The 24233-nt window shown below is 34.1% G+C and overlaps 1 protein-coding gene across 1 annotated transcript in view; it reads left to right on the top strand.

Annotated features, from left to right (window-relative positions):
- The window catches only part of DNAH7 (dynein axonemal heavy chain 7), a 124559-nt gene that overhangs the window by 47913 nt on the left and 52413 nt on the right, over positions 1–24233 (top strand). The window contains exons 29-40 of the mRNA XM_050900467.1: positions 2840–3088; positions 6073–6222; positions 7541–7723; positions 8560–8736; positions 9048–9179; positions 9842–10066; positions 11483–11680; positions 15665–15820; positions 17528–17696; positions 20283–20409; positions 21286–21505; positions 22800–23672. Of these exons, the coding sequence (XP_050756424.1) occupies positions 2840–3088; positions 6073–6222; positions 7541–7723; positions 8560–8736; positions 9048–9179; positions 9842–10066; positions 11483–11680; positions 15665–15820; positions 17528–17696; positions 20283–20409; positions 21286–21505; positions 22800–23672 (2859 nt within the window). The remainder of the gene's footprint in view (positions 1–2839; positions 3089–6072; positions 6223–7540; positions 7724–8559; positions 8737–9047; positions 9180–9841; positions 10067–11482; positions 11681–15664; positions 15821–17527; positions 17697–20282; positions 20410–21285; positions 21506–22799; positions 23673–24233) is intronic.

Here is a 24233-nt window from a genome sequence, read left to right as displayed (position 1 = left end):
AACAAGTCATGAGCATGAAGGGAGATTTCATATTTTCCTAAGTTTTGAAATAGTGGAGATAAATTTAGAGAAGTTGTCTGGGAAAACTGAAGCATCTTCACTGGTTGTTTCTCTAAGTTTCAGTCTTTAAGAATAGCAATGTTAAGAATTTAGTGTACAGAAATTAACTCGAAGTGTATTTATCAAGTAATACTATACGTTTTTCACTTTCTGTTGTGGTTTAACCCCAGCTGGCAACTAAGCACCACACAGCCGCTTGCTCACTCCCCTCCACTCAGTGGGACGGGGGAGAGAATCGAACAAAAGTAAAACTTGTGGGCTGAGATGAAGACAGTTTAGGAGGACAGAAAGGAAGGAAATAATGATAATAATAAAAAAATGTCAATAATAATAATAAAAGAATTAGAATACACAAAACAAATGATGCACAGTGCATTTGCTCACCACTCGCAGACCGATGCCCGGTTAGTTCCCAAGCAGTGATCCGCCCCTCCCTGCCAACTCCCCCCAGTTTATATACTGGGCATGACGTCGTATGGTATGGAATATTCCTTTGGCCAGTTTGGGTCAGCTGTTCTGGCTGTGTCCCCTCCCAACTTCTTGTGCCCCTCCAGCCTTCTTACTGGCTGGGCATGAGAAGTTGAAAAATCCTTAGTATAAACACTACTTAACAACAACTGAAAACGTCAGTGTGTTATCAACATTATTCTCATCCTAAATCCGAAACACAGCACTATACCAGCTACTAGGAAGAAAATTAACTCTATCCCAGCCGAAACTGGGACACTTTCATAGAATAACAAATGTATGTTGATTTAGAGATGAAATAACCTTGCACATATTAATATTTTGCTTGTTGGCATATCCCCAAAATAGGAAAAATTTTGTAAGTCGAAACTAGGAAGTATCACATTATCGACTTGTAAACAGCAAAAGAAGGCTAAGGAATGTAAGGCTAATAAATAGAATTAAAGTAGATGATTATGTTGGTACAGAACAGATGCATGTTACAAGGAAAAACACCGACAAATGAGCATGATGCCACAATATCACTGTAATTAGTTATCCATTGGGCGACAGATTTAAGGGTCAACAGTAAGTTAGGCCTAGAGTATGTAGGAATTGTAATAGTCTAATTCTGTTAGTTCTGGAATAAAGTAGCTTTGTTTGAAATTCGTATCAGATAAAGAAAGAATTATAAGAAGAGTTATGTTCAGCAGTAGTAATGTAATTTAAAATTTTAAATATGCTTTTAAGAATGATTTCCGTTTTTATTATGAGAAATATTCATTTCTTCCCTCAATTTATATGTCACGCTTGAGAGAAATAGGAAACACCCATGTCCTCCCTCATTCATTTTCATTTTGCTGGTTTTGCTTTTGTTGTTCAGGTCTCCAGTGTAGTCAGGTACATCTGGCTTGAAATACAGTAACCTTCTGTGTTTATGTAGGAGCATGCAAATGATGCATGCTTTCTCTGTCTTGTTTTGCTTAAAACTCTGCTTCACTTTGTTTTGAATTATTTATGGTCCATCCAGATTTTGGAATCTTGATTTTTAACACTTAAAAAAAGATTTTCCTTTAATACTATCCTGTATTATATTGCATTGGGCCTGTCATAAAGTCTTTGGGCCCTATTAATGGGTTTGTTTATAATACTGATCCTGCTCTGTTGTGGAGAAGACACTTTTGCCCAGCAGTACAACTTATGCTGTGATACTAAATGGTTTCTTTTAATATGGTATTCTTCCGTTGCCCCAGATTTATGTCATCCATTTTGTAAGAAGTAAATGATTACTAGATTTTTTTTTTTCCCTCTCATTGTCTCACTTATAAAATCTAGTAGACATAGAAAGACCATACTCTAGCACAAGTGCATAAATCTAGTTCTTTAACAGAGAGTGTGGAGAAAAAGTGCAGGAGATGAATGACCAATGGAAATTTTACATCAAATGTGTTTCAGACAAGAAAAGCTGCTCACCTTGAACACAGCTTGATATTTCTACTTGGGAAGTATGATTATTTTCATTGGAAAAGCCCTGGTTTTGTCATCAATTGTAAAACATGCCCCTGGTAGCACAGAACGTTAAACGTGTATTTTAATACACTTTAATAAAACAAACACTTTAAGGTCAGGATATGGTATTCTCATTAACATGTTAACAGAGAAAACTAACAGTGCTAAAAGAAAACCAAAGCACACAGTAGAAAGAAACCAACATACATAGTAACAGGAAAAATGTCAAAATAATGCAATTCTAAGTTCACCAATAATTGCTGTCGTCATTTTAAAGAATATGTTTTATTTTGAATGTTTTTTTCAGTAATCTTTGCTTTCCAAGTTGATACTGCAGGTCTGTCTAATTGAAATGATAGCCCAGAGATTCTTTTTCTCATTTGTTATGTCTTCAGTTTATTCTGTATCTTTCTTCTTTCGTTGTAAGCAAAACTGCAGGATCTTTGCTTTTAATTTTAGATTTCAGTTAATTATTTTTCAGTTATTGCGGAAAAAAGGTAAACACTTTCTCCACTTTCTAACTGCAGGTTTTATAAACTGGTTTAATAAAGCTAATGTTTATCAGGAAAGAATATGCTTAGATAGTTAATCATTTCTGTATGTGCCCAGGTAAGCATGAAAAAGGTACATGAAATAAATATCAATAATAAATTACAAAGTCAGAATTTTGGCTCAGACAAGGGTGAGATGTGAAATTCATAATTATTTTATTTTAATCAGAATAGGTATTAGTCTGCCTAGTGTCAACAAAGGGTTGATTGCATGAGTTTCAAACCAAATTACTGTGAAAATAAGTGTACTTTCCAATTAATTGTTTGGATAGGGTATTACTTCTGATTTGTTTCCTGGTGTGAAGCTACCAAAACCAGACTACAATGACCTATTGGAAGCCATCAAAACAAACTGTGATGCTATGAATTTGCAAATGACCGACATATTTGCTATGAAGATCCTTCAGATATATGAGATGATGATTGTGCGTCATGGCTTTATGATAGTTGGAGAGCCTTTTGGGGGAAAAACGTGTGCATATCGAGTTCTGGCAGGAGCATTGGGAGACATATGTGAGAAGGTATCTAAACATTTTTGTAAATATTTCTGGTGAAAACTATTTTCAGACAAATTTTGTAAACATATTTTAGTATTTATACTGAATACAGAATTTAGTTTAAGGAACTTAAAAGTGTAAGCAAAAGCTAAAGAATTTGATTGAGAAGCTGTACTTCCAAACTTACATATGATAGGATGACCCAATTTTAAATATACACAGTTCATACATTTCATGTGTTTCTACACATGGCGTTTTCTCTAAATTCTTTCATTGGATTGGACAAGGAATGAATTAGCTACTTGAAATTTTATGATAAACTGTTCTTTGTGAAAACTTTATACCAGATTTCCAACTTAGTCACCTGAGAGCTGCTGAACTCTCTTTTAACACAGATTATTCAGTTTAGAACTACACCAAACAATGGATCTGCTTCATAAACTTATACAAAGTTTTGAAGATTTTCAGATAAGAATATAATAAACCCATGTAAACCCAGAAACTAAATAGTCTCAAATTTTGATTATTTTTGAAACCAGAGTATTTTAATTTTTCAGATAAATTCTGGATCTGAAACAAATCCAAGATCTGTTCTGCTAAGTAACTTCTCACCTGACATACGAGAAGCAGGTGGTAATTGTTATCTGTGGAACATTTAAGTGGTCCAGTAGTGTGGCTATACCAAATCTTGCTCAAATTCAAGCCATCAAAATATTGTTTTCATATGGGATCTCTGGAATCCTGCCACTTGGGCTGTGGAGACTTTTGCAGAATAATCTAATAACAGGCATTGTCTTTAGCGTTCTGTGCTCTAAGGACTCTAGATTTAGTCTAGTCTGATCTGCTAGGATGGAATGTAAACTCAGTATAAGGCACTTTTGTAGCTGTTTCTGAAATTAAGAGTTTAGGATTTGAGACTTGAGAGGTGACTGGCCCACTCAGTGAACTCCAGGCACCCCCAGAGAAAAACAGTAATAACCATGAAGCATAAGTGATCTTCAGGACACTGAATTTCTTCAGGCTGGCTGACTGGAAACGTGCAACCAACCACCTTAGCAAAATTGTTTCATTTCTTTAATGGTGATCTTCAGGCAGGCACCTTGTATTTTTGTGCAGATATCAGCAAGACTAGACTGGCTAGACTTTCACATTGGTATTGCTATCAAACAGAACTCTATTCTTATGATCATTTATTAAAAGCTGTTATTTAGTTCCTTCCTATATTATAGATTAAATTGTGAAGCTTTTGCTTTAGGTATGTAGGTGAAATTCTGTTCTTGCCTGTCACTCCAATAAAACAATATTTAACTTTCAGCTTTTACTTTTAATTCAGTGAATCATTGTCCACTCCTTCCCATTTCTGTTTGTTAAGAAAAAAAGTTATGTGGTAGAGTAAGAAATTTTTATCTGATGATTTTCTTCTTGTTAGCTCAGCTTCTCAATCAACTCTAATGATCAATTTAATGGCCGTCACACCTATTGGAGCTTTTTCCCTTTTTTTTTTTTCTTAAAAGAACTGGTATCCAACTACTCAACAAAATTTCATTTTGATTATGATAACAATTGCTTTTTTTGAAGATTTTTACCATCTTGAAGAAAATCTTCTCATTGATATGAACTGATTAGTTCTGGGAACTCTAGCAGCTGTATTGGGACTATATCTGAATTTTATAATTAGAGGGCATTGTGATGAGTAAGATGAGGAGAGATTTGTGATGAATGAGGTAAGAAGCTGCTAACAGAAATAATAGAAAAGAAAATTGTAATGTACTTGCAAATCTTGAAGATTATAGATCTAAATTTTTGTCATTGCAACAGTGTTTTAATTTTTTAGCTGGGCAACTGTGACAAAGTTGCTGTACTCAGGTTTTTTTTTTAAATTGTATTTTTGTCATGCTTGTGTGTTTGCTGTTCACATAGCTTATAACTCTTTCCAAGAAGATGTTATCTGTTTTCCCCTTTCTTTAAATATTATATTTCCCTCTGAATATTCACTTCGGTGAAATAAAAAAGTATGTTAGAATGAATTATAATTCAATACAAACTGTCAGAAAAAGAAGGTTGTAATCATACTTTTTTATAAACATACTTGTTTCTCCTTTGAAATAGTATAATAAAAATTCCTGCATTTTATACTTCATGAAGGGAAACAAAGAAAGATTATGTGTATCTGTGAAGGCAGGCAGTCAGAACACGCATGAAATTATGCCGAACTCCTGATTTCTCAGTTCAAGTTCATTAACATTAGGGCTGCTTTTGGAAGGAAAGAGGGTTTTTTTTCTCAAATCAGGGATACATGTTTCTTATATTTTAAGGTTATAGTAAGTAGGTGTTCAAATGAGTGTTTGCAGTTTGTCACTTTTGCTTGTAATTCATTCCTGTAGAACAGTGGTTTTCAGCCACCTGATCTCTGATGTGTGCAGTATTAAATGTCATATTTAGGCACAAGGAGAGAAGAAAAGAATTAGTTGAAGTTTAATGAAAAATTAAAATTAGATATTTTTACATGGTTTAAGTAAAAAAAAAAAAACCACAAACCACAAAAACCCCCAGATCAACTGTGTAATGTCATTTTGACATCAATCTCAGAAATTTACCAAGGCAGTCATATTTATTCCTTAAACATGGGAAAAATGGGATAGAGAGATACAAGGGCTTGGCCTGTTGTAATCCCTGTGAGTGTAAGAATAGAACTTGGGTCTCTTGATTGACTGCCTAATGTCCAGTTCACTAACATTAAAAAAAAAAAAAGAATTCTGTTTTCATTTATCAAGCCACTGTTGAGTATAAAAATTAGACTTCCAACTACATATGATAAAGTTGGATAATTGTCTTTAGGCACTTGTAAACCATCTTTCAAATGTAATATGTGATGTCTTTCCTGCTGTAAACTGATGAAATTTTAATGGAGATTTAATGATATATAACTGTAAAATTCAAAATAAAACAAATGGCATAATAAATTGCATGTTTGGTGTTAACAGATTTTATTACTTTTGTGTCTTCAGGGGCTGATGGAAGAAAACAAAGTTCAGATCACTGTTTTAAATCCCAAATCCATAACAATGGGTCAGCTATATGGACAATTTGATCCAGTGTCACATGAATGGTCAGATGGCATCCTAGCAGTGAGCTTCAGAGCATTTGCTTCTTCCCCAGTAAGTGCTTAACAGGCTTAGAGCATTTTGGGAAATGACTTTTCAATTTAAACATTTTAGATTTTAATTCCACGTTGTTTGTACAACCATTGTAGGATTCATATGCTTAATCATTTGAATGCAGAGACTGCAGTTTGGCTTGATTGTAGTATGCTCCATGCAAAGTACGTTTTGGATCCTGGTGAATTAAGTTTTGTGTTTCAGAAGTCCTCATGTGAAGATAAAGGCTGTCGTGGTTTAACCCCAGCCAGCAACTAAGCACCACGCAGCCACTTCCCCCTCCCCCTTCCCCCCTCCCAGTGGGGTGAGGAGGAGGAAAGGAAAAAAAAGTAAAACTCGTGGGTTGAGATAACAGTTTAATAACTAAAGTAAAATATAATACAATAGTAATAATGAAATATAATAATAATAATAGTAATGAAAAGGAATATAACAAAAAAAGGAAGGGGGGGAGAAAAAAAAAGTGATGCACAATGTTGTTATAAATAAATGAATATTTAATCTTTCTACCATATTGTCATTCCTTATTTTGTCTGACTGTGGCCCAAATCTGTGCTGTTTATGTATATGGGCATTTTGACGTTTATTTTGGAAGAAACTACTGTCTGAGTGTAGCTTATGGCTGACCTTCCATTAAAGTCCATTGAAATATTTTCACTGAGTATAATAAAAGATGTATCTACCTGACAGATTCTTTACTTTTTGCTAGGGATTGCAGTATCGGACTTTTTGCCCCTATAAACTTAAATAAACTAATAGTATATTGAAGCTGATCAGTGCAAAGTTCACCGTCTCTAATAACATTTGCAGAACTGCACAACTGCTTTGTATTTTCCTGTAAGAAATATGATGAATACCTATGACTATTCGCTTATATTGTAAAAAACCAGACATACTACATTTAGATATTACCATATTCCTTGAATTAGTCCTATTGGCTTCCATGGTAAGTGTGCAGTAGGTATTACTGATGAGTAGTAACTTGTTGTATTAACAGTCTCACTGTGTCATAAGTCAAAGTACTTGAATATGTTGCAGTTTGACAGAAGCAATGTACTGCATTGCAAGTATAACTGAAAGAAACCAGTCAAAGGTATTAACCTTCTATGGTTAACTACAGTATATGCTTTAAAGTTATAAAACTAAATTGTGAATATAGATTGTGATTTCAGAAACTGCTTGTGAATACAACTCTGTACTCCGAGTATTTTCAATTATATTTTGTGGAAAATAACTTTAGATCTAAAATATTCATTTTACAGTAAACGTAGTAAAATGAATTGCAAATATTTGATTAAAAATATTTTCTGCAAACCAGACTCCAGATAGAAAATGGCTCGTTTTTGATGGACCAGTGGATGCAGTATGGATTGAGAATATGAATACTGTGCTTGATGATAATAAAAAGTTGTGCCTTATGAGTGGAGAGATCATCAAAATGTCACCGCAAATGAGCCTTATTTTTGAACCAATGGATTTAGAAGTTGCTTCTCCTGCTACCGTAAGTACCTGTCTTTGAAAGACTGATTACAAATGTCTTTGATTTTTGTGATATATATTCTAATTTTTAAAAAGTATAGTTAACTGAGAATAGTAATTATAAGTTTGTATTTCTTTGATATATGTTTAAAATAAAGAACATTGTAGCTTGGTTTTCTTGTTTAAATTTTTCATAATCTTACAATATGATGTGAAAAATTACATATTTACATATGTAATGTAAATTACATATACAGAAGACCCTGTAACTGTTCAGAGTCCGGCCCTTGCAAGTGCCTGACAAGAAAAATAAGATCATTCATGTGCAAATCTTTAATCTCCCAGACAAATTCTGGTAAAACCAACAATTACTGCATTTCTGGCACCTGTCTGTATCTATCACACCTATTTTTTCTGATGGCATTTTGTGGAATGCCAAAATTTTCTCTTGGATATGAATAGAGGTTCAGATAATAATATAAACAGAATAAAATATCTGCATAGTCATACTGGGAAGGAATTGTTACTTTAAAATTATATACAACTTAATTAAAAATTAAGTATCAGGCACTCTAGTAGTCAGTTTATTATCCTTTGTGACTTTAATGTTGGGAACTCATTCTATTTAAGAGGAAAATCTGTCTTTGACATTAGGTCTCCTGTTGGCTGAAGAAATAAAGCTAGGTTTGAAACTCGTCTGTCTCAGGGCTCGCAGAACTGCACTGTGCACTTTATACCAGCTTCTAATAATCCCAGAAGCTGTATGTTATAACACTGAATGTTATTTTAAGTTCTTGTAGATAGGAAAAAAACTTTGGAAATCGCATAAGATAACATGCACCTGTGTGTTTCTTTTAGGTTTCAAGGTGTGGTATGGTCTATATGGAGCCCCACATGTTAGGCTGGAGACCATTAATGATGTCTTGGCTAAATACAATGCATTCAGGAATTGGCTCTGTGCATAAAGAATTTATAATAGACCTGTTTGACAGAATAGTTCCACTCTGTCTGGAGTTTATTAGGAAATACACAAAGGTAGGATAAAGAACTTTTCTGAGAAACTAAGAGTGTATGAATTATTTTCACTTCCAAGTGCCAAAGGAACAAATTGTTTTCTTTGGACCATATTAATTTATATTTATTAATTTTTAAAAACAGCTGTTAAGATGAAGGCTGTGAGCAAGGTTTCTGTGTATTGTTTAACTTGCTTCTGAATGTATTTTAGACACATTTATCCTACAGGGTTTTTTATCTTCACAGTGAGGAAAAAACCCCCACCATCTAGCACTCTCTTTTCAGTGAGTAAAACACACCTGCAACTGAGAGCATTTCTTCTTTCTTTTCAGGAACTGTCTCCTACTTCAGATACAAACTTAATTCGATCACTGATGAATCTGATGGACTGCATGATGGATGAATTTGCTGATGAAGCCAAAGTTAAAGCTATGAATGACCATGACATTTTCTCTTGCCTTGAGGTAGGCAGTTTGTTTAACATACAGAATAGGGACTTCCAAACCAGGCTTTAGTGAAATGGACTTCACAAGCAATAAAGCCTATTTTTTGTTATTAGAAGATGTATTTTGTAATGTCCATTGAGGAAAATACTATTACCTTCTTTATAATTGATACATAGTTGAGTCTGATGTGTTTGATGTCTTGATATAAATTTGATGAATTTTATACAAACCAGCCAAAATTGTATATGATTCTCCAGTTTCTGGTATCTCAGTTTATTACTAGTTAGATCAATGCTATCTAAGGATTACAATTCAAGGAAAGCCCTGTTAACAGACATAGCCATCACTGTACGAGATAGGCCTTTGAATAACAGAAAGATAATCTAAGATAATCCAAATTATTCTGGAATAAAAAGCAGTCTATGCTTCAACTTTCTTAAAATAATGGCTCTGTGCTGAGCAGGTCTGGCATTTTGCTGCACAACAAAGGTGATCAGATGCTGATAGTTAACATAATGGTGTTCTATTTTACCAGCAGCATGATTCCATACTCTATACATAAAATCAAGTTGGTCCAGTAATTCTACTGTGATTTGTAGCAAAATTTCTTTGACTTCAATGAATAAGAACTTTCTAATATGCAGGTACTGAAGTTACATTTTGGTTTTTTCCAACTCTAGGGTATTTTTTTGTTTTCACTGATATGGTCTGTAGGAGCTAGCTGTAAGGAAGATGATCGACTGAAATTTGACAAAGTTGTGCGAGGAATGCTTAATGGACCAATTAGTGAGGAGACAAAAGAACAATACAAATTGCTGAGCAGTATTGATCAACAGCCTTCAAAAGCTTTCACAGTCCCATTTCCAACAGAAGGAACAATTTATGATTATCGGTTTGTCAAAAAGGTGAGGATTGCAAAATAAGATGTGGACTTCCATTTTGAAGTAATCTTTTACGAATGCTACAAGGTGTGTATTGTTACTGTAAATTTGTTTCTGCTGCCTGCTTCTTTTATCACTGAATAGGCCAGACATCCATCCTTGCAAGCTAGTGATGATCTAGTGTTCTGGCTGGGACTTGCAGTACCAAAGCCTGTCTTGGCTACCAGAATAATTGCCTGTTGTGGCAGAACGAGTTTGCAGCAAATCTCAACTAGTTATTTTTTTCTGTTATTTTTTTACTCTTGATTTCTTGCAAGATTATTTTATTTTGGGTTTCAGCCCTTTTCTTAGGTTGAGGAAGCACTTGATATACTTCAGGCCATAACTCTGCCATTACTGTAGTAGGCTACTTCTCTGCCTCTTCTTCTCTGCCCCTTTTTCCTGGGATTAAGATGTGAATCTATGATGCATCTCTCCTAGTGGAGAAGAAAGCTTCACACACTGGATCTAGTATGCTCCAGAGACTCCAAGATGAAGTAAATGTACCTTTTTTTTTTTTTGAGTTTGTCATTCCTGTGAAGTCCTGTTGCAGTACAATGAGAATTACTTTTGTCTAGATTTCAGCTTATGCATGATTCCTGCATCTTGCCAAGGAAAGTGGCTGAGATTTCAATCAGCAGTAAAGGCTTTATGTCTTCTGATCATAATCCATAGAAATATGTTCTTCCAGTAAAGGGGTTTTTGTGTTCAGAGGTGGGAATATGCCCCCTTTAAGAAAGACTTAAGGAGAGAGCAATTCCTGAAATTTCATATGACTTTTATCTCAAGATAGAAATTTTTTGGGATGGGATAGAACATACAGTTGTTTCAGCGCTTTTTACAATTTAAAAAAAATCTCCTTATATTAATTTACTGCTGGAGAGTTTTGACATCTTTTAAGACTCCTCTTGTAGGCTGATCTAAAAGAGAGAACTTTGCTGTGGAGCTTCACCACTAAAATTAACATGCCCTCAAATTCCATAATTTGGAGGTATTTATTATGAATGAGAGTCTGTGAAAAGGCTGACTACTTTTAGTGATTAAATTTATACAGTAATTTCCTATTTTATTACATATTTATATACTATGTATACATAAATACATGTATTTTTCCATTATATATATATAAAATATGTGTACAGATATGAAAGGTAAGATAAAGTCCTTGTCTTTCAGTAGTTGCATGCTTCAGGCACAGGCGTTATGTTTCTTTTTAAGTACTCTCAAAGTGAAAGCACTGCATTCTGAAACAAACCTATGAAATTATTTTTTAATCCTTTTGAAAATTTGTTGATAACCCCATCTGTTAAGTCATAGAACTCTGATTTTTCTATTGCCATTGGTTCTATGCTGTTTTTCCTGTTTTTTATAAATACATGACTTTCATATAAATTAAAATAGGGAGCAGGAATTTGGGAACCCTGGGTGGAAACACTCAAATCAGCTCCTCCTATACCTCAAGATATGATGTTTAATGAAATAATTGTACCAACTCTGGATACTGTTCGATACATGGCATTGATGGAATTGTTGACAGTGCATCAAAAACCTTCTATATTTGTGGGGCCAACAGGAACTGGAAAAAGTACCTATATTACTGTAAGTACTTTTAATACTGACATTAGACATAGTTATAAAAGGGGTAAGATGAGGAATAATTTGATAACTTTTTTTTTTAAAAGGAAAATGAGACATGAATTGTTGGATACGATGAAATGAAATTATGGGCAACTAAAAATGCAGTTGCGTAGCAAAAGGTGGTGGGTTTTTTTTTGGTTTTTTTTTTTTTTTCTCTGCACTTCCAGACTAAATTCTTAAGAAGCACTCAGATATCCACTGGAATAAGCTGCTGATAGAACCCAACCAGGACTATTCAGTTTGGTTCTTGTATTGATTTACTTTGCATTGTGATTATAGATATAGTTGGAATAGTCCACACAGACACTGATGCACAAAAGACTAAACCATTTAGTAAGCCATCCAGTCAGGATTGCTCAAAACAACAAGAGAAGAAATGCATACATCCTAGAGTTAGAAGCAGCAAAAATGTGTGCTGCTATTATTGTGGAAAAGTTTAGTAGATAACCATTTCTAGTCAGATGCTACTATGGCAATTCCATGCGCTGGAAAACAGGGAAGAACAAGAATTTTGTCACTGAAAGAAATATGAAGGCAAAAAATTAATAGCAGTATTACCAAAGAATTCTTTATAGAAAAAGACTATTGTGGGAAGGGGAATTGACTAGTCAAGATCTTCCCAGGCAGTTTTCTTCAGATAACCAGTTAGCTATATCTGGTCATTACAATGAAAAGCAGCTGCCCATTTCAAGAGAAATAAATTTTATATCAAAACAATTGTGTGTCCTGTTTTATAGAATGCCAAATATTCTTTACCTGTCTTATCCTTGTCTTTGAGAGAAAATGAAAAAGAAACACAATAAATAATGATAATCTGAAACAAAATTTCTGAAACAAAATCTTTTTGGCAAAATACTAATACTTGATCTAGTTTTAGGATTTTTAAGCTTCATATAATCTTCCTGTAGAAAGGAAAAAAAGGGTAGGTTTTTTCAGTATATAAACAGTTAATTGTTTCAATGTGAGTCTTTCATTTTCTAGGAAGTAGCAATGTCAACAATTATTTAATATTTAAAGAAGTTATGTTATACATTGGTATCTCATATCAGCTGTCTTATCTAGACTAATATTGTATTGCGTATTTCTATGTGTGACACACAAGACATGACAGAGACTATTAAGGTAGTAAAATGGAGAGTTCAGAAGCTAATAAATTCTACCTTATACAATAATTTGATATCTCTTGTGCATTCATTATGATAAACTCTTGAATTGCATGATCATACACTTCCCCCCCCCAGTAGGATTCCAGTCTTACCGCTATGGGTATTAGTCTAATCACATTTTTTAAAAAAAGAAAAAAGACTGTTTTATGCAGAACCTCTGCTCCACTTGCAGAACTTCAAAAACTTGCAGTAAATTCAGGAAAACAGCAGCTTTGGGGCATGGATTCTGTCCCTGTCAGTGACAGAAGTCCTCTGTAACAGCAGACAAGTCACCTAAGTCAAACTTTTCACAGGCAATTACTGTGTTCCTCATTTTCTGGAGGGCTGATTTGAATCCATGGGTTCTGATTTGCAGAAGTGCTGTTCTTAAAAGATCAAGTTGTTGTTATCTGAAGTTAGATATCTAACCGGATAATGTTTTGGCCATTACCTTTCCATATCTTTGTACTGGTGTGTACCACAGAAAAGCTTATAATAAAATTATTAATTTTGTCTTTGAATATGATTTGAATTCTGTTTAATAAATAAGATGAGCAATGAGCACTGAAGAGAAAACAAATCATTGACAGCTGTTTTTTAAGTTACCAGCATGCATTTTTACATTGAAAGAGGCAAGATATACTTAGTTCTGAGTGTGCCTAATGATAATCAAAACACGTGATAATAAGTAATAAAAACATTTAATGTAAGTAATGACTTAGTACAGCCAAATGTGATATATTTCTCAGAGCTTGTGAAATTCTAATCAAAGGAAATAACAGTCTTGTAAAAAGGATTGTAACTTCAGGTATTAGAATAAGAAATCAAGATAATTTTTTTTTAAATTTTTTTCCATGTCTACAAATATTACTTTTTCTGTCTAAAGGGATAAGTCAGACTGTGTAATTGAAAGCAGATTTTATTATCTTTTTGAAATAATTGAGTCATCGTTATTTTGGGATAGAGTATTTCCTTTTTTTCATCTTCAGTCACCAAGTGATGCTTTGTTCATTTTAAGTTTGCCATGTGGTTATTAAAATAACAATATGAGTAATACAAAAAATTATTCTAATGGTCTAGATTAAGAATTTTAGATAAATTTTAATTCTTCAGACAGATCTGACAGATACTGTGGGTTAAATCCTGATACCATCAATCTTTCTGGGAGACTGTTAAAGCCTGACAGGCAATGGAACTCTGCCAATAGAATGTTCATGCTGTTGAGGTTCACTTAGAGAAATTTCCAAACTCAACATTTTTCACTGGGTTCCATCTAGATCCATTGGAAAGCATATTTTTGAGGCAAAAAGGGGATATGTGAGTGGAAATATAGCAAAGCCAGTATTGCATTTTTAGTTAATGAGATTCTCTAATTAAATCATAAGAGAGAAGGAAGAAGCCATTCCTCTGAGCAGCACAAAATTGATTTTATTTGTTCTTTTTTCCTCCAGTATGTCTTTTTGTAGAGGATTTTGCTTCTGTTGATTGCTCCAGTGCAATCAGCATGAAGCCTGTGTACACTCAAGTGTTTTGCAAAGGGAGCAAAACTTGAAAGTTATGTAAGCAGATAAAATAAATTCAGCTTCATGGTCTTCACTCTGTTATCTTTCCTTCCTTTTGTGTAATAAAAATTAACTGTGAATTTACTGACTAAGGATTATTTAACTTAGTTTTGTTTTTAAGTTACTTTTCTGAAATAATTTTGAAGAAAATAAATATTAAGACTGGAAGGAGATCTGTTCATAAAAGACTGTTCCTGGAATATTGATGTCAGAAATATAATAAAGCATAAGTAAAACATTTGTTTATAATGAAGAATATGACTCGTTTCTACTGCCCAGTTCATTTTTGGGGTGATGGTTAAGAATGTGATATTTATTGGGAGTTCAGAACTGATCAAAAGAATAGAAGAAATATGGCCATTGAGTCACATTGCTCTATAGTTTCCATAAGTTGTCATTGTTATATTTTTGTGCAGCAGCTCAGATTTTTCCTTCAAGGACAGAGATTAAAGATTCTTTCTGCTGAAAAAAACTGTATGGTCTGGAAGGTCTCAACAGCTGTTGACAGAGATTAGACTAGTCATTAGAGATGTTACTTTATATGCAATAATGCTCTGTAGCAACTGCTGGAAGGACGGAAGGGTATCTTCCCCCGTGGTTTTACTCACATGTGGGTAAGAAATGAGTCCCATTCAGTCTTACTTGAAATGCTGACTTTGATCCAGATTTCCCCCAGAGGTTAAATTGCAGGTAACGTAAGGGACTTTGGAAGGTAGTTAGCATTATAAAATACTACCAATCTTGATGGTAAAGCTTATCTTTAGATATTCTTGCTATGCCCTTCAAAGGAAATATTCCTGGAAACTTCAAACTAGGCATAAATATTTGGACCTGTGGATACTTTTGCAAATTTGGGTGTGGATTAGTATAGGCAATATGCGTCAACTCTAATTAGTACTATGAAGTATTGTGTGCGCAAAATATTAACATACTGAATTTATATAATACACTAGGTAGATTTTTTTTTTTTTTTGAGAAAATGTGAAAATGTCTGTGTTGGAGGTAGAAATTTTTCTCTCACAATTTAAGTTTATTATGTTTTGAGTTATTCAAGAATATTGGTTTATCTGATGAAATATGATTATTAGAGTTCTCTTAGAGATAAATTACTACTCTATCATTTTAAATGAAATAAAAATGGTACAAAAATGTCTGTTTGATTGCTATTTGCTAAAGTGCTATACAATTTGTTTATCTATGTACATAGTTTAACTTTCTCCTCTTCACAATCCTTCCAGAATTTTGTTTTAAATAATTTGAATAAAGAAGTCTACAAGCCACTGCTCATTAACTTTTCAGCACAAACTACAGCTGCTCAGACTCAGAATATTATAATGTCCAAGCTGGATAAAAGGAGAAGAGGAATTTTTGGACCTCCTCTTGGGAAAAGAATGGTAACTGATATATTTCTGTATGTAAATAAGTGTTTAAATGCAAACAAATATGTAAATACATTATTTTCTCAGCTGATCACAGGTGATATCAGGAAAGGATGCTCAATTTGAAATAAACTGTCAGAGTTCTAATTCTTCTCATTTAGTTCCTCATGTTTCTTTTCTTTCTCCCTTCTCCCAGTAATATGCATCCTGTTTTAATTAACAGAAGAAAATATGATGTATGATATGAATAACTGTGAACATCACTGTCATACTTCCCCCTTCATATTTTGTGATATTATCCTTGAGATAAGAGTTCTGTATGGGTAGGCTTGTTGCTGGTATGAAATCCTTGTTGAGAAATCAGCGTTGAGCATGAGGTTGGACTAGATGAACTCCAAGGTTCCTTCCAACCTGGATAGTTCAATGATTTTGGAAGCGTTAAAGGAGGTTTGAATCTTTTATGTTGTTATCACTGATGCCTGCCAAACCCTTCAAGATCAATGGAACTCTTGAGTACTCAGAAGCTCAAGAAGGATATTAGAATAGACCTATTTTTCTTTTTTTCTGCAGTGAGCAAATCCTTTTCTCCTCTGTCTAGAACAGTTGCAGTAAGACTGAATATTGAAAACTAAGGAGTTTCCATTATCTCTTTTTTTTTTTCCCCAACCCAGATTAAGGAAAAATGTAGCTTTTAAGGAAATTTAAAAATTATTATGTTTAAAACGCAGTGATAGATGTGTATGATTTAATACTGGTACTTCTAGGATGCCTATAGACTTTTTATATTTGCAGCCTTGTTTTTTTTCTTATTTTCAGTATTTCCTAGCTATTATTTAATAAATGTTTTTTATCAAGAGCAAAATGTGTTCATGTTAGAAGTTTCTTAAAGAAGTACCATTTAAAGTTAAAGTGTTTTAAGGTCTTCCCCTGCCTCCCCCTCCAAGCTATTCCTTTAAGATGTATTTTAGCCCAGTCTTAAAAATGTAAAGATACTTTGAAGGGATAAATTTTGTCTTGATCTGTATTAGTCAAGAACACTTCAAACCATTTCAGTATGTTGCCCAAATTGCAGTGCTAAATAAGATACAAGGCCCATGATTTAACCTGTTTTTCTTTTGACGAAATTTCTACTCTGTGTCAGTTAGAGAATGAGAAGAAAGGGGGATAAAATGCATGAATATGTTTCTAGAACTTGTATCAGTTGCATTAGCTTAGTTGTGTGAAGGTGTTTCCTGATCAGCGGTGGCCTATACTTTAGGAACAGTAGTGCCAAGAAAGCTGTAATGTTTAATAGATTTAAAAACAGAACCATAGTCTCACTGAAGTTTGAGATTTTTGTGGGTCATCTTGACTCCATCTTTTTTTCCAAGAAAAGCCATGTAAGTAGCACAGTAAGGTTTAAATAGCAAGTATTAGTTTACCATCTTTCATTAAATACACTCAAAAATAAGAAGAGAAGCACAGTTTTTCTCTCCTCTATAGGTATGTTTTGTAATGGCTTTAGAGTGGCACAGTTACGTCTTAAGTTTGATTTTTATTTAACTCAGCAGCAACTCCATTAAGAGCTTAGGGCCGGTTTTCAAAAACATGTATTTATGCGTATTACTCCCATTAATTTTAATGGGAGTGAATTGATGTGCAGTGTTTCCAGAATCAAGTGAAATGGTGGTGTATGTTCAGTGAAATAAATAAATGCAAAATCCTTTATGTTTTTCTTTTCAGGTTGTATTTGTAGATGATGTTAATATGCCAGCACGAGAGGTCTATGGTGCTCAACCACCTGTTGAATTACTACGGCAGTGGTTAGATCACTGGAATTGGTATGACCTTAAAGACTGCTCAGTGATTAAACTTGTAGATGTTCAGATTGTGTGTGCAATGGGACCACCAGGTAAGAGATGTGTCTTACATGCTTTTTCCTGTTTCTTTGGTTTCCAATGGCTGAATGCTTATTAATGCATAGTTTTAAAATTTGGGTCTTTATGGCTAGGGCTAGGACTCAAGGAACCCTTTCCTTGCAGGAAAGATGAACAGCAGTCATAGTAGAGTGGTTGAGGAACAGCAGAGAGACTGCACAAGCCTGCCAGGCAGAAATATTGCTTTTCAGGAAGACAAGAATGTATCTACAAAGTATTTATGAAATCCCTTTGGTCTAATGAGACCCTCCATTGGCCTTCAGTCAATTTTATTCTTCTTCAAAACTTTTCTAAATAGCACTAAGTGATGTTCTTAAGCAGATAAACCTTACTTTATTTGGCCAAAAAAAAGAAGAAAAGCATATGATGTAAAGAGGTCATTATATTTCTGACAGCCTGCACACACATTGACTATATGAGCTATTTAGTTAAAAAAATTGAGTCTGGCATATTTTATCGGTTAAAATGAGAAATTAATGTTTCTTTGATGCTGTTGTGTTTGCTTTTAAAGAATCTATACAATCTATTTCCTTCACTACAGCAGGAAGCTTGTAACAATTTCTTTTCACAGAATTGTTCACAGCCCTGTCTCTAACATACCACCTAAAAGGTTTGTCATAGCTGAGCATATTTACAGTGTTTAATTAGGCTATGATTGGTGCTTTCCTTCTCTTTTCTGCTTCAGCCTTCCTGGACTTTCCTCCTTTCTTTTGTAGAGTTGTTTGCACACACAAACACACACATGAACGTGCCAGTTCTTTGCTGATACTACTTTTTTGTTTGGGACGGTGATGCATGCCCATGAGATAGGGCTCCACTGCTGTTTCACCTGTCTGGTTTCCTAAAGAAGCAAAACTGCTTCTTGCAATTGTTTTAAATTAGAGGCAGTGTTCATCCACAGTTCAAAGCACTTGATCTAAGTATCAGTCTGTGGAATAACTGAGCAGAAGGAAACTGTGAAAGAATTTTAAAATTTTACATCTTCATTTTTCCTAAAGCTTACGTGAAGTTATGACTTGTAGTATGTTCTGGCATAACTTAATTGCACAGGCCTTTTTGGTGTGGTTTTTTTTTTTTTTTTTTTTTTTTTTTGTGGTGTGCGTGTTGGTTTGGTTTGGGTTTTTTTTTTTTTTTTTACATCCAAAATAGCCAAATCTTGGAGGTGTTTTTTCTGTGAAGCATCCCTTCATGCTATGTTCCTGTTCCAGGGTGATATTGTAGAAGTGACTTTCAACTGCTCTGAAATTGGGTCAGATTTTCCTTTCCCAGGAGAATTTTATAGCTAATTTTGTTCCAGTACTCTTCTAGTTGAATGGTGAAGAATGGACTGATCACATGTACAAGTTATGGTCCTAACTATTTGTGTCAAATATCACAATTCAGCTTCAGGCTGAAGAATTTGTTTTAGTAGCTTTGTACAGGGAGCTACTTCCAGAACTCAAAAAATTATATTCTCCTTTCCAACCTGTGTTTATTTTTTTTTCCTCTAATAAGAAATGAAAATCTGAAATCTGTACGTGTATATAGTGCTATTGAAGCAAATATAAAGCTATTTAAAGAACATTTAAAGCTATTTTGTTAAAGTTAGGTTTAAAATTTATATTAGGAAAGGATTATCTTTTGGGTAAAATTCATATTTATATCCCAATAGCTTGTGTAATTTTGCCATCAGTGCACATGTAAATGTCAAGAAACATTGTAAACTGCTGTGTGAGAAGTGACCTTAGTTGGGGTAGACGGAAGCAGGATGAATAACTGGCCTATTTAGCATAAAATACTGAGATTCCTCAGCAGATACTTGTAATGCATATACAGTTATATATAGACACTCACTAGTTCTGCTTGCAGTCTCAGGTGGCTGAATGTCAGACAGCTCCAGGCCAGGAGTCCTTTAGTTTCATTAGTGCAGGGTCATTCCTGAGCTACAAAGAACTTACGCTAATTTGGTTGCCCTTAGCTATGCTCCTGTTGTTAGGGATGGTAGACTGGCGACTTTTCAGCTACTTTTTTCTGATTTGCTGCTATAAGAAGGTTGAACACACTGTGCAGCAGCTTCACCCTGAATTCCAAACAGAAGGAGCAAGTATCCAATAAATTTCTGTTTTACGTCCCTTTATTTCCATACATAGCTTCATTGTCCAAATCACAATCTAGTCATAAAAACTACTAACTCTAGAACTGGGATAAAATTTAAATTGAATAAAGTATACAGCATTACTTGTAGAGGCTTCTTTCATTGGGATGCTTTGAAAATCAAGAATATGGGTTTGGAGTTTATAATAAAAGTTTTCTTTTATAACAGAAGCATAGTTAAAATAGTGTCAAATCTATCTATCTATAACTTGATGTTTTCAATCTGTATTTTACAGACTATTAGTTACAGGAGAACAGAACACTGAACTGCATGTTGCTTTCATTAGGTTTATGACAAGGTGTGGTGCTTTTCAGTGTGAGCCTGCTAGCTGAATCAAAGATGAATATTAGAAAAAAATTGCTAGGTTTTTACTGTTTTGTTTTAAAATTTTCTGTTAGTTATAATATTAATGCTTTCTAATATTTAGGCGGTGGTCGAAACCCAGTAACACCACGATTCTTGCGACATTTCAATACAGTTACTATTAATGAGTTTGATGATGAATCCATGTACACAATTTTTTCTAGAATCTTAGACTGGCATCTAACAGTATGGTAAGTGACTTCTATATATTGGGAAAAATCAAAGTCAGTGTTTAAATTATGGTACTAGGAATTCTCCAAGATATGTTTGTAGGACACTGCTCTTGAAAAGAAATAATCTTTTATATCCTGTGCCTTTTGAGTTATTCATTACTCCACAGAAGTAGGGCTCATCTTAAAATACTCCACTGGTAAAGTTCTTGTTCTGAAGTCTCTAACAGAGGTTTAGATTAGCTGAGGATAATTCTGTTAGTTGAGATATTTCTGTAATACAGTATTCTTTGATGTATAATAAATAAGAATAGAATTTGGTTAGTCATTATTCAAAGAATAGAACTGGAAACTGCTCTTAAATTTCCTGTGGTTTGAGAAAGCTTACTCTTTCTTTGGCCTTTCACCACTGCATAATTTTTAATTCCGTTATTAAGAACGGACTTCAACTTTCATTGTCTATCCATTCTGACAGCTAAGCCCCAAAAGATGCTGATATCCTGTTTCCAGACCAAGTTTGTGATTTGACAGCTTCTGACCCTTTGAGGGAGAGAGGTCCCAGAAGACAGCAAGGGCTATTTGACCTGACTTCCCTGTTGCTGTTGTTAGTCTTAAAAATGAGGGAGGAAAAGGGTATAATTAGCTGTCTAACATAGCCAAATTTGTCAACATGTTCCACAGTTACTAGATTTGATTTGCAGAGTTAATCTGTTAAGCCAGTGAGAGAACTAAGATTTGTAAAACTGCCTGTGAGGGAGTATAATCATAGAACTTAAAAATTGGCATGAACTTATAAGTAAATCAGTGTACATATACAATATTACTTATTAATTCACATGCTACTATGATGGAATTATGAGAATCATTCTGTTCTTACCACCTTTTATAACTTGTCAGTTATAGCTTTCCTTCACAATACGTAGAACTGACTCCGCAAATTATTAATGGAACCATGCGTATGTATAAAGAAGCTATGAAGAATCTGCTTCCTACCCCAGCCAAATCTCACTATTTGTTCAATCTCCGTGACTTTTCACGTGTTATTCAAGGTGTTTGCCTGTCAAGGCCCGAAACAACAGAATCTGCAGGAATGATAAAACGTCTCTGGGTTCATGAGGTAAATCACCTAATACTAAGAAATTATATTTATTATAAATAAGAAAAAGATGTGGATTTGTGTATTAATCTTTTTCTAATGCCATCTCCTATTGGCTAATAGCTGTGAATTGGTATCACAGTCATGAGAAAGGATTTTTGTACTCTATGGGCAGAGGAAATCAGACTTTTTCAAAGTATGAATCATATCTTAGTAGACAAGTTGATTGTTGATACCTTCACTTTCATGTGATTATGTAGTCTCTGTGTGCTGCTTTGAATGCCTGCACAGTCCTTTCCATTTCTTCTCTCCTTCCTCCAAAAACCCCAAATCAACAGTGAGAAGAACAGCAAGTAGTCCTGGGTCACTGGAATTTTTGAGTGATTTAAAGTTTGGTCTCTACTTTTTTTTTTTTTTTTTTTTTTTACTTCTGGGCTGCCTTTAGAAGAAATTCTTGAACTTACTATCTTCAGCAAATGCTTCCTGTCTTTCAGTCATAATAGGATAGACATACTGAAAGAGCTCAAGTGAAACATCTCTTTTAAAAACAAGGGGGGAAAGCCCCACATAGGTGATATCTGCTCTTTGGTTTTTTCCCCTGGATTAAAAGAAAGCAAGGTCATTGATAAATTGGAGATAAATTGTTGCTTTTTAAATACTTAGCTATTTAAATCTTAATTAAATCTTTTTAATACTTAGCTAGAATCAAATCAGCACAAAGTGATGATGGAAGAGATCTTTTGTGATCATCTAGTCCATCGTCCTTCCCCAAAGCAGGATCACATAAAGAAAGGAACAATAGTAACTTTTGAAGTGTTTTTTCTAAGAATTTCTTACAATTCTCTAAGGATGAAGGATGTTCAGACTTCCAGGCAATCTATTCATGTTCTTCACTATCTTTTTCATTAAAAAATTTTCTAATATCCAGCTGCAGTCTTCTTTCTTGAAATACAAACCCATAACTTGTCCTATCTAGCTGCAGTGGAAAGACCAACATGTTCCCTTCCTCTTTGCGGCAGCCTTTTATGCATTTATGTAATAAAGTTTATAAATATATATATGTATATGTGTGTATATGTATTTCTGTATGAATTTTCACTTTACTTAAGAAGTAATATTACTGGGCTCAACTGTTCAAATTAATTTTAAATATCTATTTTGTTTTTTTTCTATGTAGTGAAGTTTAAGATAGTTTATATTTTGAAGCCTTTTTCAGAATTGTATTTGTTTTATACAATTGTATTTGTTTAAAAGAAGTATAAATTCAAGAGCAGAAGCAACTATTAAAAGAATTACATACATTTTTATTATACAGGTTCTTAGAGTGTATTATGATCGCTTGGTGGATAATCCTGACCGGGCTTGGCTTGTTGGATTTATCCAAGAAGTAGTGAAAAATGACTTACATGAAGACTTTCATGAACTTTTCCAGAATCTGGACTTCAACAATGATGGCAGAGTGGAAGAAGATGACTTACGTAGTTTAATGTTTTGTGATTTTCATGATCCTAAGAGAGAGGACACTAAATACAGGGAGATTAGTGATGTGGATCAATTGAGATTAGTTGTAGAGAGTCACCTTGAAGAGTTCAATAACATGAGCAAAAAGCCAATGCAGCTTGTCTTGTTCCGATTTGCTATAGAACATATTTGTAGAATTTCCCGTATTCTGAAACAGCCTCGCAGCCATGCCCTCCTTGTTGGTGTTGGAGGTAGTGGTCGACAATCTCTTACTCGATTAGCAGCCCATATGGCTGAATACAACCTTTTTCAGGTGGAAATAACTAAAAGTTATGGTATCAGTGAGTGGCATAAAGACTTAAAAGTCATACTAAGAAAATCTACTGAAGGGGAAATGCAGGGAGTTTTCTTGTTCACAGATACACAGATTAAAAAGGAATCATTCTTAGAAGACATTAACAACTTACTAAATGCAGGTGAAGTGCCAAACCTCTTTGCAGTAGATGAGAAACAAGAAATTTGTGAACAAATGCGTCAAGTAGATCGCCAACGGGACAGGACAAAACAGACAGATGGCAGTCCTATAGCTCTTTTTAACATGTTTGTTGATCGCTGTCGAGATCAGCTTCATATAGTACTGGCAATGAGTCCCATTGGAGATGCTTTCCGTAATCGCCTTCGTAAATTTCCAGCTCTTGTCAACTGCTGCACACTAGACTGGTTTCAGGTAAAAACAAAACTTTGTTGGGCTTGTTGTTCTAATGAAAATGCAATAGAAACATGACTTCAACCCTTTCTGTAGCAAGGAATTCTCTTTGGTCAAGTTAGCAGTAAAAAATATCTTGAATTTTCTTAGTGTCGTGTTTTAAATTGTTTACGCCATTAGAACCGTTCTGACTGTAATAAAGGCCAGTTTAGGCTGAATGCAAAATCATCAAGAAAGTAACTGTCTGATTGTGCTGTAAGAGTATAACTGCATGAACATAGCACTGTAGACATTACAGATTTAAATATGTAGTGTTTTCTTCTATTACCAGGACCACCAGAATCTAGGGTGCCAAAAAAGTTTGAAACTGAAATATCTGTCAAAAATACAGACATCTTTTGATGCAGAACACCAGATTTTTCCTCACTACTCTGCAATAAAACTATATTCTATCTGACTGTTATGTGCAAAAGACCTTAGCGTATTTAAGATGTAGAATTTAACCATATAAAGAATCTGAGTAACTTAAATGTCATCAAGTTTTAAAATGTAGTACTGTATCTTTAAAGATTATTTTGAAGA

Source organism: Gymnogyps californianus, chromosome 7 (genome assembly GCF_018139145.2).
Source record: "Gymnogyps californianus isolate 813 chromosome 7, ASM1813914v2, whole genome shotgun sequence".
NCBI classification, from domain to species: domain Eukaryota; kingdom Metazoa; phylum Chordata; class Aves; order Accipitriformes; family Cathartidae; genus Gymnogyps; species Gymnogyps californianus.
Note: the sequence above shows the minus strand (reverse complement) of the source record. Positions and strands in the feature narration are given on the sequence as shown.